Below are 18461 nucleotides of genomic sequence, written 5' to 3' on the forward strand. Positions count from 1 at the left end.
CCCACTAGTAGTAAGAAACTATTTACCAAGTCAATCTTAGTATAAGTGGAAACAATGGACAAGTTCCCTTTCTAGAGGGAGTCTTAAAGCTTCCTGTCTTTAGTTAAAATAAACAGTTTAACAATACTGTTGTACAATAAGATCTGACTGGCTATGTGGTATTGTCATGCAGCCAGTTCTGAGTAAAATCTGGAAGCCCCGCCCTGACGCTTCATTCTGTTATTTCAGAGTACTGCATCTCATTCTGAATAAGTGGGAGGGAGCTCAGCTGCTACATACTCCTCCATTGGCTGGGAAAACCCCAACCAATCAGGGAAGAGGTGGTGACAATTTTAAACTGGCATAATAATCAACCACCAAGAGAACAGTGGGGGGTGAAAAAAGGTTATACTCAACAACTTTGCCCTCGCCTGTAAGGTCTCCCAGCTTCCAGGCTAGAGTTGGAGGGCACATATCCACCTCGGATCTCTTTTTTTGAAGGGGAGGTAGGAAAAACTATTTTAATAAATATATTTAATAAACAAAGCATGATACAACAACCTTACTGGCCAGTGCTTGGATAAACATTAGTAACATTTTTACCACAAATGCATTCACTGAGGTGGAATCACACCAACAAGCATCCTGACTTCAAGAGCTTGTGGCCTCAGGTTCTGACTTAAATAATTTTACATGTAGGAAAGTCCAACTCATGTGTGAATGATTTGGTGCATAAACTAAAAAATGTGCTGAGGCAAGGTGGGGGGGAAGAAGAGAAAGGTAATTCCAAAAAGGCAACATAGTCAAAGACGAAATCTTTTGAACTGAACGGCATGGCTTTTCCTCACTATCATCACAAACCTTCATGATATCCTCTCTATATCACAGGGCTGATTTTATGTTTAATTTTACATAATTAATTTTTGAGGACAATGTGTCTAACTATAATTGGATGACTCAAAACCTCACAATGAATCCCAACTTAATAACTTATCAATGAGTTACGCTAGATACTACTCACAAATAGAAATGAACAGGTCAAACACCCCCCTTCCCCATTCTTCCTCCTCCCCATTCTTCTGTACAGCAGGCTCCCTGCGAGCCCTTTGAAGCAGAAGATGCAGCCTTTCCTTTCCTTTTTTAGAAAGTTGTGTAACTGTTTGCTAAGAAGTGTGAGAACTCCACAAGCAGACTTTACTCTCAAATTCTTTATTGCCTTCCCCTACAGCTCTTGACCCATCCGTGGCACTTCTTTAAAATGATATAAACTCTCTGCTGACTTAAATTCGAAATTACCTCTGCCCTTCAAACAAAAATCTAAATGGCGTGTGCTAGCTCTGATTGCTCAACTCCTGTGATAATTTCCCCCCTTGCTAGGAAATGCAGCTAATTCACACTTGGCTTTCAAAAGGAAAAAAAAATCACATGAGGAAAATGTGCTGAGAAAACCACCCTCAGACATAAACAATGGCTGTTTCATCGAAGTACTTTAAACATAAAATATTATCACCACCTTTTTTTTCTCCTGTGTGGTCATATTTGTGACACAGGAATGATGACACAGAACTCAACCATAAAGGAGTATGCCAGATTTCAAGATGTTTGGTCAAAGGGCTGGTTTACTAGCCTTCCAGAAGTTTTAAACCATGAAACTGCAAAATGCAAGGTGAAGGTTTACTCGAAGACTTGCAATAATTACAGAATGAGAGGCTGCCCATTCCAAGTTGCTTAATCAGCTTCAATTAACATGGCACCATTCCACCATGGTACAGATGTAACAGGGGCCATTCCCTTTCACTCTCCATGCCCAAGACTTGGAAGTGAAGGCTTTAAGACTGAGAGCATGAAAGACCTCTAAGCACATGAGAACTGTCCACACCTTCTGTATGGATACTGAGCAAAGTCTTTGGCATCTACTGTTAGCCCAGGTGAGTGGAACAGGATGGTTAGATCGACTGTCTCTTTCCCCCTCAGCACAGAAGACATAACAGGACAGAAAGAAACACAGAAACTGGCTCCATTGCTTTTGCCCTGTCAGTCATGTAGCGCATCTAGCCCCTGCATTTCTTTCTGACCCTTTTCCCTCTTGTGTTCTCTGCCTTTCCCTAGCAGAGGGAAAGAAGCAGAAAATAACCCAGTTCTCCTGATTTTAAGAACCGGGGGAAACATAGTGTAGTGAAATTCTCCTTCCCCTTTAATCCAGCCCTCTGTGATATTTGAAGGAGGGAAGGAGAAAGAGTGGAAGAGACTGAGAAAATACAGCCAAACTGTGTTATGCTTGGGATGCAGCCATTTGAACCAGGAAAGGACAGGGAGCTAAACAGCCCCATATGTGGTTTCCAGGTCTGCTTCACATTGTTACCTGAAGGCAATTCTCACTCACCCCTAGTGCCTGGTTATTTTTTCACCCAAAGCCCAATATATCTAGAACACGCTACTACTGCCACAGTGAATTCTCACTTCCCTACCAAAGGGTTGCTAAAAAGTTCCAGGCTCTAGGCACTTCTTCCACTTTTGTTACCAGGGATGGCACTACCAGTACACAGCCTTGCCTTTTGGCCTTTCTTCAGCCCCCTGGGTGTTTACCAAGGTTATGGTGGGTGCAGGTGGCGGCTCTTTGGCAGGAAGGGATTCCCATTTACTCTTAATTGGGCGATATTCTTATAAGAGCAGCAGCTCAGGCCACAGCAGCATGCTTCATGGGGAAAGTGGTAGATCATCTCCGGGCACATGGCTTTCTCATCAATGCGGAGAAAAGCCAACTGGAACCGTTAAGGGGCATCATTCACCTGGGGGCCAGAATCTGCACAATCCCAGCCAAAGTTTTCTTCCAGGGAGAAAAGCAGCTAAAAATAAAGGAACTTGTTACCTGCATCAGGAGTCAGGACCCAGAACGTGGTGGAACTCATGCACCTGGCTGCAGTGCAGGGACTCATGATATCAACCACTGACATGGTCCCCTGGGCACAGCTCCACTCCAGACCAGTACAGTGGTCCCTCCTACTGTTTTAGAAGGACATCAACAAATGCAGACACAGGCTCATAGTGATAACAGACAGCCTGAGAAAGGAATTGGAATGGTGGACAGTATGGGAGAACCTGGACAAGGGGACCAGCTTTATCCACCCTCATCAAGTCATTACAATGGACATGAGCAAGAGGGGGGTGGGGTGCTCACTGCATGCACCTGGTGGCACAGGGTTGGTGGTCCATGTCAGAGTCCAGTCACAACATCAACTGGCTGGAACTCTGGGCAGTCTGGTTGGCCATAATGGCATTCCAACACGCTGTCATATGCACTGACGACATGACAACCAAGGCACACATAAATTGACAGGGAGGCACCGGGTCACGGTCCCTAAACCTGGAGCAAAGCATCTGCTAAGGTGGGTGGAAAAACACCTGGCCAGCATCAAAGCAGAACACCTCATGGGCAAAGCCAACCAGCAAGCAGACTGGTTGAGCAGAGAAGACCTGGACCCAGGGGAATGGAGTCTGAACAGGGAAGTGTTCGCCCGGATCACCAATCCAGTGATGGACCTGATACAAAATCGAGAAACCACCAGCTGGACAGACATCTGATCAGTACCAGGAACCAAAGGCAGAAGGTGTAGATGCACTGTCCCACCCATGGCCAACAGGTCTACTGTACGCTTTCCCACCATTGCCCCTGATAGGCAAGATGCTCAACAGGATCAGGAGAAAGGGGGCAGAGGTTGTCTTCGTGGCCCCTTACTGGACAAGGAGGCCTTGGTTCTTGGACCTGGTGCAGATGTCAACCGGGACTCCATGGCCTCTCCCATGCAGATCAAATCTTCTGCACCAGGGACCCGTTCACCACCCAAATCTGTTGTGGTTGCAGCAGTCTGGAGATTGAAAGGGTGGACTTAAGAGGAGCAGGGACTCTCTAAAGGAGCAATGGATGTCATGCTCCAGGCGAGAAGGCCAGTGACGAAGCAAATTTATAACCACACATGGCTGACATTTCGGAAGTGGGCCATTGACCCCCTTAAACCAACCTGTTCGAGGGCTGGAAGAGAGGTCTCAAACCTAATACTCTGAAAAGGCAGATGGTATCTCTGAACTCCTGCCTTGGGCTTTGCAGACTCAGAGGCCTCTCAGCGAACAAACACATTAAGAGATTCATCAAGTGGACCAGACAGTTGGCACCACTGGTACGACATAGGTCTCCTACATGGAGTTTACCTAAGGTCTTAAGAGCACTGACTAAGCTGCCTTTCAAGCCGTTAAGGTCCACGGAGCACAAGTTTTTTTCCTGCAAGGTCGCCTTCCTGGTAGCTGTGAAATCAGCTAGGAGAGTGTCAGGGCTAGTGGTACTCTCCTCGAGAAACAAACTTTGCATTTTTCAGAAAGATTCTGTGTCCCTACAGATGGATCCTTCATTTGTCCCTAAAGTGAATCTTGCTTTTTACCTTAACCAGCCAGTTACCCTACCTTCATTCTGTCTGAACCTGAAACATCTAAAGGAAAAGGTGTGGCACAGGCTGGATGTGCGTAGGGCCTTGCATATATACTTGGACAGAATGGCTGAGTTCAGGTAGTCATATGCCCTCTTCATCTCGCACAGCCCACAGAACCAGGGACAAAGGGTCTCTAAGTACCCCGTCGCCTACTGAGCCAAGCAATACATCATAAAGTCTTACAAGGCACAAGGCCTGCCGGCACCAAGAGGGATAACCGCACACTCCACCAGGGCGGCAGTGACTATAGAGCAACAGTGGAGGAGATATGCAGAGTGGCAACATGGGTGTCGTTCTCCAAATTTGTGACATAGATCAGCTGACTTCGGCAAAGGCAGCCTTTGGAAGAAGCGTGCTGCAACAAGAGGTGGAACAGAAAAAGGGAACATGGATCCCACCCGAACATACCGCTTGGGTACAGCTAACCAGTTCTGGATGAGTTCCCTCCACTGAAGGAGAATGAGACATTGGACCTACCTGAAGGTTCAAATAATAATAATAAAAGACTCAGATGGACAGCAGGGCTTGGACATGACTGGAGGGTCAGCCTAGGTCTCTCCAACAGAAGCCACACAAAGAAATTTGCTTAGCCCCATCAGAGAGAGCAGAGATGTGCCATAACCAGTTCTGGATGACTTCGCTCCCACTGAAGAGAAAGAATCTTCAGGTCGGTCCAATGTCTCAATTGCATAATGCATATCAATAATGCTTATTTTTGCACCCTGACCTGGATAGCCCAGGCAAGCCTAATCTCATAAGATCTCAGAAGCTAAACAGTGTTTGGATGGGAGACCTCCAAAGAGTACCAGGGCCAGGAGGCAGAGGCAGGCTATCAAGCCACTTCTCTGAACATCCTCCATGCCCTAGTGGGAGTTGACAGAGGTCACCATGACTTCCAGGCTCAGGCACACACACACCAAATGCAAAAATGCACCCCCCAAAAAACAATGCTTATTTTTGCCTTAATCAACCAGTTTACAAGTGGCATTATGATGAAATGAAAAACCATTTTTGCCACATTGTACCATTTACCACCTCTGCAGGTATGAGCCAAGAGTTTTCGCCTTCAATATTCCACATCTCTTTGCTACAGAAAATTGCAGTACAGAAACTACTTTTCCATGGGTTCATCAGGTGGCCCTGATGCTTCTGGGTGGGAGTGCCTGCCAGCCAGCCAGGATTAAGAAGATGATCAGTTACAAAGGAACCCTATAGCTGTTGGATCCACCCATGTGTTGGCAGTCCCTGATGTTATGGAGCACCATGAGACAAACCCATAAAAAGGAAGATTTCATGCTGCAGGTATAGTATCTAAAGCAGGGGTGTCAAACTCATTTGTTAAGAGGGCCGAATCTACATAAATGCGACCTTTTGGGGCCGGGCCATGTGTGTCATAAAATGTCATGCCGGGTAGCGGAGATATAAACTTTATAAAGGACAGAGACAAACACAATTAAAGGGTTTTCTTACTTAAAATAAAAACATGCTTAAAACACTAGCACTTTTGCAATATTTAACAGTGCCTTGATAACTGACTCCTCTTGCTCTGAATTATTGCATCAAAATGTCTGTGCTGTTGCAATCCTGAGTATGCTGTTCAAGTGTGTATCTGTAAACTGCAAACCTACTTTTGATTTACTGACATTCACTACAGAAATCTCATGCAGTAGAACTGGAAGAAGAAGCAGGGGACAGCCAGTTCCCCTGCGGTCCTGATAGAAGTCCTCTGGGGGCCTGATCTGGCCCCTGGGCTGCATGTTTGATACCCCTGATCTACAGTGTACCAAGCACATACATTCATCTGGGGAGAATCAGGAGTGAAATTTCCCCAATATAATATAGGTAAGGATATGACTCTTTCGGATGAAAATCTAGATGTCTAAGTAATTCTTTACACATATCCCTTCTAACATGAAAGAAAACTGATGGCAGATATATGCCCACAGTAACTGATGAACCAACAGGTATACTTCCATATCCCCCCCCCAACCCTTATTACTACAACCAATGGTATACTGTAAAAATGAAGCAATGCTCTGGGTGTGAAGACATGCAATCATACTACATATTGTTACTACTCTGGTTCAATTTGAAAGATGGAGTGTATTTTATGATTTCTCAGTGTTCAGGGTGAAACTGCAGTGATTTTCCTCCCCAACCAAAATAAAGACATTTGACAGTAAAATTAATGTTAACATAGATGCCAGTTTTTATGTATACAGTGCAAATAGTGTAGGATTGTGTTTGGTAGAAATGCCATTAAATGATGTAAAAATGCTATAAAAGAAGGAAATGATATGGGAAAACTAGCAAAGAAAACAGGAGGGATGAAAACATGCACAACAAATATGTACAAAAACTAAAATAAAAGAAAAATGGAATATTTACACATGCTTATTGTTCCATGTTAACTTAAACATAGCTCAGAAAGAAGTTAAGGCTACTATTAATACCTGAAGATTCCTTCTGTATTCAAAATCTAACCTGTTTACACAGCCCATACAGAAACTTCATTAAATTGGAATTAAGGCTATACAGAAAACTGTATTACCAATTACATAAAGGAGACAGTATCTACGACCCATGCACTACCCTCAGCAGACTACTCTCTTGGAAATAAGCAAATTTCAATTTAATGCCACAACAACAGAAACTATATTTAGACAAAGAGAAAATTAAGAGTGGCTGGGAAATCATAAGCATGTTGTTGAATCTTCGGAGACTGTTTCTAACAGATATTTAATCCAGAATATTTAAGTCTGTAAATGAGGTACAATTAACCTGTTTTACTGATGAAGATACAATGCTATTTCCCATGTTTATGGTATTCTGGGAAACAGATAAAGTGTCATCTCTGGACCAAAGCTTTGGACTTTGTAACCAAAAATATAGAAGCCAATGGAACTGGCTGATATGGCTGGGTTTTGATGATCTACAAATGTACAAGCATGTCAGACTGCAGAAATTTTAAAACAACTGTATAAATAAGAGTTTTAGTTTTGTTTTATGTACTTCAGTAATATTTGAGATTTTTGACTCAAGGGAAATAGATGCAGGTGGCAGCCAGATATTCTACTGCTTTTCATAGATGCAACCGGAAACAATGAAATGGGTCAATCCAACTTATTAGGCTACAGGAGTATTTGCCTGATCTTCTGATGGACTGAGGGACTGCCTTTCTCCATATATCCCCCAGAGAGCACTGAGGTCAGGGTCGCAATATCGCCTGACTCTCCCTGGCCCAAAAGACGCCAGATTGGCCGTCACCAGAGTGTGGGCCGTCTCAGTGGCAGCTCCGCACTGGTGGAATGAGCTCCCGGAAGACCTGTTACAGTTCCGCAGGGCCTGTAAAACGGAGCACTTCCACCAGGTCTTCAATTAGGAGCCACCACTGATGAACGAGCTATCAACAACTGGACTGTTATGGCACCCATTCTACTGGCACTCAGAACAACTCTGGACACCGCCATAGCTATATCGGACCACCTCATAGAAATTCACCATCTGTACTCAATTGCACTTTATGTAATTTATTTTTGTTTTACTGCATTTTAAACTGTTGTATGCCACCTTGAGCCTGCCTGTGCAGGCAAGGCGGGATATAAATAGAAATAAATAAATAAATACCATCCAGAAAAAAAAAAGCCTAGCCAAGCCAGGCATCTCACAGTTGCAAGAGGGCCAATGAGGGTTAGGTTGTCATATTAGCTGTTCAAGTGGTGTGCATTCAGATTGATAACAGCATTCAAACCAAGGCCACCTTCAACATGATAAATGTTGTAGGAATTAAGAAATTCCAAAAGGAAATTATGGGATTTAAAGAAGGAAGGAGTGGCAAAGTTTTCACAGGAAAACCACCTTCTTAATTCCACCCGCTTCTCTAGGTACTGAAAATTAATCTCTCTTATTTATAAAAACCGAATGGTGGTGGCTTCTGTCCTATGGGGTAGCGAGATTGCATGCGCTCCCTCAGCCATTGGCCCGTTGGCTGCCAGTCAAGACTACTGGCGTGCCATTGGCTGGGTCTTCTCCTCTTCCCTGCCCACTCCCCTTTCAGTCACTGTGTTCTGTGTCAGAAGCTCTGTGTCTCCCAAGAAACACAGTTCTCTTGCTTAGCTCCTGTCTGGGACAAAGGTTTCCCTCAGTGGCTGTTGCGAGGAACTCATAGGGTTGCCAGCTCCAGGTAAGGAAGCCAGAGTTTGGGGAAGGGAAAGGAGAGGCCTCAGCTGAATAGAATGCCATAGAGGCCACCGGCCAAAGCATTCTAACTTCTCCCTCAGTGGCTGTTGGTAGGCAACCAAGCTTGGTTCTGCCAGTAAATAGACAAAGAAACAAAACCCTTTCTACGCCTCTGTGAGGAACTCATTGGGCCCAGTCCTGAGTATGGTTGCCAACTCCAGGTTTGGAAATTCCTGTTGAGTCCTCCTGCCCCCCCCAAAAAAACGCTGCCCTCCACAGGATCCACCCCCCAAATCTCCAGGTATTTCCCTACTCAGAGGTGGGAAGCCTACTTCCCCCCCCCCCGACTTCTATACCGCTCTGACCCCGAAGGGTCTCTGAGCGGTTTACACTACTGTTTATACCTAACTAGGGCCACATTATTTGTATGGGGGGGGTGATAACCTACCAGCACTTTCCCCTCAGTGCCTGCTGCTTGTCAACCAAGCTTGGTAAAAGGCCCTTTACACACCTATTTTGACCTTGGGAGAAAACTCATTGTGTCCTCCTACCCTGCTGACAGGCCCCTCCCCCCATGACAGCCAAGGCTTCAGAGCACAGTAGAGGCTGCGGGGGGGGGGGGAAGGAAAACTGGGCAGTGAGGGGAAATGAAGGTAGATTGATGCTTGGCTGGGAAGGAGATAGGGTTGTCAACTCCAGATGGAAAATTCCAGGAGATTTGAGGGATGGAGCCTGGAAAGGGTGAGGTTTGAGGAGGGATGGGACCTCAGACAGGTACAGTGCCATAGACTCTGCCCTCCAAACCAGCCATTCCCTCATGGGGAACCACTGTTGCCAAAATCCATGTTGGAGAATACTCAGAATTCCAACTGGTCTCCAGATGGCATTGTTCAGTTCTCCTGGAGAAAATCGTGGACTCTGTGTCCTTATACCCTGCTGAGTTGGCCCCCCTATGACAGCCAAGGTTATGTGGCAGTCAGGGCTTCAGAGCACGGTGGGGGCTGCTGGTGGGGGGGACATGGACAGCTGATCAGTTAGGGGGAAATTAAGGTAGGTTGAGGCTTGGCTGGGAAGGAGATAGGGTTGCCAACTCCAGGTGGGAAATTCCTGGAGATTTGAGAGATGGAGCCTGGAGAGGGTGAGGTTTGAGGAGGAGTGGGGCCTCAGGTACAATGCCATGGACTCTGCCCTCCAAACCAGCCATTCCCTAATGGGGAACCACTGTTGCCAATCTCCAAGTGAGGGCTGGAGATCACTCAGAATTACAAATGGTCTCCCGATGGCATTGATCCGTTCCCCTGGAGAAAATGGTTGACTCTGTGTCCTTATACCCTGCTGAGGTTGCCATAGCAAATTGATGCTGAGTGCCCACGGCCTTGGCACTCTCCCAGAGCCTCTTTCTAGCGCTCATTATATTTATTTCCACAATGGGCCTTATTCCTAGTTTAAAAATAAAATAAAAAGACTATCAGCCCATGGATAACTCAGTTGATTTCCATAGAATCTGTGCCCTCTCTCTTCCTTTCTATGCTGGAGTCTCTGTAAAGGAATATCGGCATTCAGATTCACAGCAGCTGGGAAGCTAAAACAGCAGTAGTGTTCTCTTTCCCATCCATTCAATTCTATAGGAAGTGAAGACAGTTGGGTCTTTGTGGGATGGACTGCCACCACTATTTTGAATCAGAGTAGCTGAGGATTTAACCTATAGACCCAGATTTCACAAAAGGTTATCAGTGCTAATAAATGGACCCTCCTTCCTTTCGTCTCAAATATATAAATTACTGAACAAGAATTAATAGTGGGATATAAATCCCAAGAAAAAAATAAATACATTACTCATGAACATTTAACCAAACAGCTAGTATATTGCATAAAAACGACAAATCACAATCTTTTACTTTGAGGTCAGAAGATACTTCCCAGTGAAGAAAAATATAAAAATCTGGCTACTTCATTTTGAAATCACAGAATCAAAGACATGGCCGGAACAAGGCCTTCAAATCTGAAGGGAGGTGCTACTATATCTAGGAGCATCACCCCTAAAGGGTTGACTCTACAACTGTCACCTGATCCAGATAACAAGACAGTTCTTTTTGGTAGCTTGACATGACCTGCTGTGACAGGTCCTTTTTGGGAAAAGAGGGGAATGGCACAGCCTCTTATGACTTTGCTTTGAGCTGTAAATATTCTCTTCAGCTACAGGATGTCATTAGGGTAGCAAGTGTGAATGCTTTGGGTTCACTGCTCTGAGGTAAGTTTTATAGTGAGCAAGGACACAGAGACCACTGTGGCAGGAGTTGTATGCAAAAAAAATATTTATTTATTTATTTAGAAGCTTTGTACCTCACTCTTCACTACCTGAAGGAGTCTCAGAGTGGCTTACAATCTCCTTTCCCTTCCCCTCCCCACAACAGACATGTTGTAAGGTAGGTGGGGCTGAGAGAGCTCTTTCGAGAACTGCCCTTGAGAGAACAGCTCTGAAAGAACTTATGATTGACCCAAGGTCACACCAGCAGCTGCATGTGGTTTCAAAGAAAAGGTTGGTTTCAAAGAACAGACCAGCAGCAGAGGTCTCCAGACATTCAAAGGGGACACCTGACTGAGGTAAATAAATTTAAGCTAGCTATGGCTTCAGATTATGGTTTGAATTCTCTTTAATGTTTTCAGGTACAAATACGCTTTCACTGACTACCCACCAGGTTGGATCCTTTCTCTCACACACAGGATTCTACCTGCACCAGCCTGTCCTTTCCCCAAACTGAGATTACATTGTACACGGTCTGCTCATCACCGGAGACAGGCCTGACAAACAGGTACTCTATTCACTCCCAGAGGTAGAGTTAAGCCACTCTGCCACACTACCAGGCAGAGCTACCCTTCAAATGTCTTGCTGAGGTAGACCTGAACTAACTCCCACTGTGCTTCCTGCCAACACTCCATTCCTCTCTGAAAGGTGACTGGATGCTGAAGCAGCACTCGCATAAGCTTTGAGATAAAACAGCTGGGTGGTTGTTCTTCCTTTCAGAGGCAGGACAGCCTCCTGTCCATCACATCTGCCATACTGTGCTTTTTGTCATGTGGGAAGTTGCTACATGGAAAACCTCCATGACAGCATCAGACATTGCTGGCACGGAAAGTCTCTCCACAAGAATCAGAAATTTCCATATGATAAGCAAAGTGATAAATTACACTCTGGGAGTGGGGAGTCTCAACAGGGAACTGACTCAGCACATGGGCCAGTTTTAATTTATTTCATTTATACCTTGTTTATACCTTGTTTTTCTCCCCAATGGGGACCCAGAATGGCTTACATCATTTTCTTCTCCATTTTCTCATCATAACAACCCTCTGAGGTACGCTAGGCTGAGTGTGTGTAACTATGCCAAAGTTATTCAGCAAGCTTCTGTGGAAAGTGGGAGTTTGAGTCTCCCAGATTGTACTCCAAGAGATTAACTTGTACATCTCCTACCACCTGCTTTGCACATTATCATTGCAATATGCACGCCACCTTATGAGTATGTGTCTGCCTGGTTCAAAGACAATTCTGACCAGGATTTTGTGGTGGGTGAGTTCTTAACATGGCTAGAATTTACTTGAACAGTGTGGGCACTGCTTCACACCAGCAGCATGGAGATACACACATATGGTTTGGTGTACTGGCAGAAACCATTCTGATTCACACAACACACTGCTGACATACAAACTGGGCCCCTCAGCCCTATCCAATTTGTTACATTGCATTGTCTGACTGGCAATTTATCACAGGGGAGAGGAGTGAACTGGGAAATCAAAATGGCCTCGGAACAAGTTATAGTGATGTGTTTCTGTGGCACTATAGGCCGCTGCTGAAGGGGCCACTCACTTCAGCAGAACTAGCAATGGGCATTAGCTTATCCATTGCTTCCTCCCACAACTGATGATACTGAATATCATTGCTGTTTAAAGTTCAGAGTTAAGTCACCCTTTTGTCACAGTCGCTGGGCTAGGGACTGTTGCTGGCCGCCAGTGGCCTCCTAGGGTAGTAGCCTGCCGGGAAATTCTCTTGTAAGATGAACTGCCAGTTTGCCCTGATGTCTTTTGAAATTGATGTGTTTGATGCATTTGGAAAGTATTCTGAACTTGCTATCCTTGAATTAAATCTAACAACAGAAAACATTAAGGCCAGGAGAGGCACGTGAGTGTGTCTGGTTCATTATTTTTTTTAATGCCACAAGGCTGGCTGCACATAGTTCATGGAACGGCAGCTAATCTATTATTGATCAAGAAATAATTAGTGTTTTAAGGGACTCTTGGAGAAAAACTAAAAAGGGGGGAAGGAAAAAAGAAATGCAACCACAAGACCATGTAAGTAGGCTCTGGGGAGGAGACCTCAAGGGCTGATGCTCGGCATTTCCGATGCCTGCGTCATCACGCTAGACTGTCAACATGTAGGCTTCGACAAACAGCAACCATCACTAAAAATATTTCATGTCATTTTCAAGAACTGAACTGGGGGGAAGTCCCATTCAGATTGGTGCTGGAAGTTCAAAGGATGCTTACTGTAATCCATTTATAACCTCCTCCCACAATACCGCAAGCACAGAACCTTTATTTCTGCTATTCTTCCATTTAAAACTACAAAAGTCTAGTCTACATCACAAAACTTAACATATAAGAAATGTTCTAGATGTTGCAGAGAACGGGATGATATCTCTAATGCAACAGCTACTGCATTACAAAAAACAAGACACTGTATGATGGAATGTGGTTAACATGCATTCTATTCAACACATATTTTTAAGGATAAATTAGGTTTTCTGGGGATTTCCCCTCTTCTAGTAGAGGACAACCACTGACTGGAAGGTAAAGGCTTCCAGCAATGTAGCATTCAAGGGGTTCAAGATGAAGGAACAGTCTCCAGAGATCAACTGAATTCTGCTGAAGGGAAAAGAAGAAAAAGGGTTTGAAGGGAAGAAGGCTCCCGAAAGACACCTGTTTGTAAACAGGATCTTTGTTCACTAGAGAAGGATTATCTCTAAATGGATTTAGGTCCCACACACAAAACCTTAAAGCTTGTAATGAACCACCATTCACTGGAGAGAGGCATTCACAGCAACTCCAAATTAGTGGGGAACACTGTCTGCAACTTGACTGTGGAGGGAGAAGACTGCCTTTTCCCCAATCAACCCTGCTAAGCCTTCCATAAGACGTAATTTAATTAGCACGAGTGGGGAACAGAGGGGAGAGAAGACTGAAAAATCATTTTGCCCCTTTGACTGGAAGCAAACTGCTCTTCCATTCTCGGCACGCACCTTTTTCCTTCTCCTGGTAACCCAACAGGATGGCGTGTCCCTTGCACGCTTGCATCCATTTGAACCAAAGGCTGAATTCCTCCCTGACAGCGCCACCGAAGTAACCGCCCTCACCAACGATAATACAAACTGACAATGGTAGAGGCCCGAGGTCATGTGACTTTAATCAGCACAGCCCTCAGCCGGCAGAAACACATTAATTATTTCAGGGCTTTCCTTTTGGACTAGCAGCGAAAGTTGCATCAAAAGCAGGAGGAGAATTCTGTTCGTCTTTCTCTCTGGACCGGGTCAGGTGCCTTACAAATCTTTGTTTCCAATACGGACCGTCAGGGAAGTTTTTGTGGTGTCTTCTGCTACTGCAACGACCTCATTCTTACCTTCTGAAAACTGGCTGGAAACAAGATTTCCCTCTTGCCCTCCCCCTTCCCAAACAAATGGAAAAACTTTCACCCTCTAGACAGTTAACTCCCTATAAAATAGATTGCTCTTCTCCTTGCCCGCTCTTAGCTCGTTAATTTGTTTTATTTCCCCCCCCAGTGGTTAAATCCTCTGTTTTAATTATACTTTTAGCAATAATCTCCAAGCTATTACCTCACATGTCAACCAGGTAACCACTCCCACAAGGAAACCATTAGCAAGGACAAGGAAATATTGATCCCCCCCCCCCACTTCTCCTCTTAAGAAGCAGATTTAAAAAAAAAAAAAAAAAACCCCACACCTGCAGCGTAATGCTGCTAAACCCAAGCAAAAACAACAAAGGATGCCCTCCACAGCAAAAGAAACCATCTCACACTTCCAATGCTCAGGCAGCTAAATGCTGGAAAGTAGAACGATATATTCAGATTGTGGCAGCCTCCCCCCCCTTCCCCGGTTAAGGAACAGGCTTAGGGATGTATTTCTTTTTTAATTATTCTGCCTTGCAAACCATGCACTTAAAATCTCAAAAAGCAACATAAGCTACCGATAGTAGGCATGATCTGAAAAGGAGGAGGAGCCCCTCCCCCTCACAATCATTCAACAAAGAAACAATGGCATTTTAAAGGGTACATAAAGTGCCAGAGAAGCTCAGTCCATCAGAAGGAACCATGTAGAAGCCACTCCACTGAATCCTATCCCCTTTCCCTCCAATCTTCTCTCCCACACCCCCAATTCCAATTTCTGCACTGCAATCCTCCCGGCTCTCCTCCTTCAGCACAAGCCGGTGCAAAGCAATTAGCGCTGCAATAGAATGATATCCTGCAACTTTCAAACTGAATGATTTGGGGTGGGGTCTGAGAGGTAGGAAAGAAGCAGCTGTCGGGCATACACCGAGCTCTCCCCCCCCCCACACGCCGTATTTTTATTTATATTTCCAGAAACCGCCCACCCACGCCCCAGACAAAAATAATCAAACAGGTATAGTAGCTGAAAAGTGCTTACCGACTTTGGACTCTTCTTTGGGGCTGGCAGTCCTGAAAAATGGCAACAAGGGGGAAAAAAGAATTATTAGCACATAAATCATTACCCCTTCCTTAAAAGAAAAAAAAATCCTAGGTGTATCATCCGAACGTAGCCATCTGCAGAGTTATGTCAGATTTTGCTCTAGCATCGGAGTTGCCAGTCTGTTCATATCGAATCAAAGCACAGGGTTGCGCGTGGGGGGGGGGGGAGTTGGAGAGAGGAGGGGAAAGAGAAAGGGAGAGCATGAGGGGGGGGGGAAGAGGAGATCTATCTGCATTAGCTATGCTGAGTTGTGCTGCAGCAGCCTGGAGGCTGGAGAAAGAAATTCACAGACCTCAGCGGCCTGGGAAATTGAACACTTGGACAGAATCTCAAACGCTCCCTTGGATTAAGAGAGTCTTAGTTTACAATTAAGTCAAGGATATTACCTTTTGACGCGACTGGCTTGTCAAATGTATCAGACCAATCGGAACAGTAGTGGGAAGAGAGAGAGAGAGAGAGAGAGAGAGAGAGAGAGAGAGAGATGGGTAGACAGACAGACTTCTGTTTGAAGAGACAGGTTTTTATATACAAGCTTTTGAAATGAGATGCTCAGCCAAGCAAAGCAGAAATGGAAGAACAAAAGGTGCATACGGTTTATACACTCCCTTTTTAAAAAACGGAAATAAGCCCTAAGTTTGGTGCCAAGTCCACTGTGTGATATTATATGAGGAGACCATCATCGGATAGTTCTACAGAGCACAGCACGATTAAGAATTTCTGGTCTTGTCACAGATGCCAACGGGATGCAGAGAGGTGAATTACTAGCTTGGGGAGGGGGATGGAGTTTTTCCAAGAAATTAATAGTGAGGAAAATGCAAATGAGAAATCACTTTTAAGGCTCTGGAGGGAAAGCCTAGAGGAAATTTTGCCTTTTGGAGACCATCCCTGTGAGAACTGCCGCATATCATCTGCTCTCTGGCAGTGGGCAACAAGAGGAAGAGAATTTCCCCACCACTGCTTTCCCCAGCATAATAGCCCCATTAGTAAAGGGGCTCAAGCTTATGGGAAGTGATTAATAATGAAGGAAAACTATGCTCTGAGCCAAAGAGGGGGAGGGGTTACAAAGATATTATTTCAGAAACTGGAGGGAAAGGGCCAGTGGAGTAAAATGCCAAAGTGATGCTACATAAATATATTCCCCATTTTGTGTATTAGAGTGCAAAGGAACACAACCATGTGAAATTGGCTTCCTTTAAAAAAAAACAAAAACCTGAAGCACTTAGACAATATTAAGCTCTCTTTTCCTTTTAACACGTTTTCCATGAAACAAGGTGAAAAACACATTCCTAACCAATGCTATATTGAGGGAGAACAAGTGATATTAATGAGGAAAAACAACAGGTACACAAGGGTTTGTGATAATGAAATAGGACTCCAAACTGACTCATTGCTACCTGACAGATCACCAGGACCCATATGGCCAAGTCAGCTGACGTTCATGTACACTCAAAAATTCCAAGGTATAAAGAGAGAAAGCACAGCAAGCAGTGACTAATAACAAATTAAAATGTCTTCTATGCTCTGGTGCAGTTGTGCTGCCCACCGCATTGTTACATTTTCACATGTTCTACGTCACTGTTAGTCAGTCACAGAGAAATTTGCCCTAAATATTTGTGTCACTGTTTTAGACACATGATACACGTGGCAAATCTAGCATTGTCTAACAGCAGCCTAGCAACGCTTCCTATTTTCCTTCAGCCTGCACGTTCATTCTTTTGACTGGAGTCTGTATTACAGCTGCCTCAAGTTTTAATGTAGAAAGCAATCCAAGTGGGCCTTCCATGTGGTAGCCGTCAGAGAAGGAAATGTGGAGAAGTGCAAGTGAACTAGAACAGGGACCCACAATTTCTGCACAACAGCAAAAAGCGAATGGGCACACACAAACACACAATTATTGGAGGTTCTGTCACTTAGGTGAGCCTGTTTATTGCAATACCAACAACCAGGCACAAGTCCTTCTGAGCTACAACTGACTGCCACATAGCAAACATGAAAACAGTTTAGATTAAATAATAAAATGAGAGATGCCAATTTGCTGACAGTGACTGAATGACTGTAGCAAACCAAGGGAAGCTACCATTCACTAGAAAAACCACCCTTCAATTTCCCCTTCCACACCCCAGCTTCAAAAGAATAAAATAAGATACAAATAATACATGCTAATAATTGGAAGTATTTGCATATGTACGATAGATGAGTGTCTCTAAGGCTGACTTACAATTGTGTATCAAAGGATACTGACGAGATCTGCGGCATGCTCAGCTACTAGATGTCACCATCTTCTTCTAGGATGATGGAAATGACTGGCTCACTCCCCAACTGAGCTGCTGCCTTAGAAGAGACAATTCTGTGCTTGCACTTACTTCTGAATGCCCAAGACACCAGGTCCTGGTGCGGAGTGCCCTCAAGAATCCTGAAATTTGGATCCTCTCAACTATGGCTCTAGTCATGCCCTTTCTCATCTCTAGGGTTGCATAAGAACCACTGTCATACATGAAACCATAACTTAGTTAAACTAAACTACAGTTAATGTGACCACATGAATGTGAGCCAATCCACTAACCAAGATTAGTTGAAGGTGGTCAGCCGTGTTGATCTGAAGCAGTAGGACAAATTTAGAGTCCAGTGGCACCTTTAAGACCAACAAAGGTTTATTCATGGTATTTCAAGATACCACTGGACTCTAAATTTGTTCTACAAGATTAGTTGTGTCAAACCAGGATCTGAAACCACAGTTTGTTCTATTAACCACAGTTACTTAATTGCAGTTCTGTGCGGCTAGAACATTCTGACTTAATGCTGACACCATGCTAGTTGCAAGACATTCAGAGATACTAGTGAAGGTGATTAAGCCAGCATTTTTCAAGGCAAATCAAGATTTGGATGATTGTCTGTAGTCAAATCCCATTTCGTGAACTAACCATAGCTAATATAAACCGTGGTTTTGTGTTAGGTCCAAACTGGTTAGAATTGTGCTTTAAAAATTAACAAGTGGGAACCCGCAAAGACTTGTGGGGTAAATCTTATTTCCATTTCCCCAGCTCTTTCC

The 18461-nt window shown here is 44.4% G+C and overlaps 1 protein-coding gene across 1 annotated transcript in view; it reads right to left on the reverse strand.

Annotated features, from left to right (window-relative positions):
- Positions 1 to 18461, reverse strand: part of MAGI1 (membrane associated guanylate kinase, WW and PDZ domain containing 1) — a 664522-nt gene that overhangs the window by 65011 nt on the left and 581050 nt on the right. Inside the window, exon 13 of the mRNA XM_015419356.1 lies at positions 15350 to 15381. Within this exon, the coding sequence (XP_015274842.1) occupies positions 15350 to 15381 (32 nt within the window). The remainder of the gene's footprint in view (positions 1 to 15349; positions 15382 to 18461) is intronic.

This window comes from Gekko japonicus, unplaced genomic scaffold (assembly GCF_001447785.1).
Source record: "Gekko japonicus isolate JY-2015 unplaced genomic scaffold, Gekko_japonicus_V1.1 scaffold307, whole genome shotgun sequence".
In the NCBI taxonomy this organism is placed as follows: Eukaryota; Metazoa; Chordata; class Lepidosauria; order Squamata; family Gekkonidae; genus Gekko; species Gekko japonicus.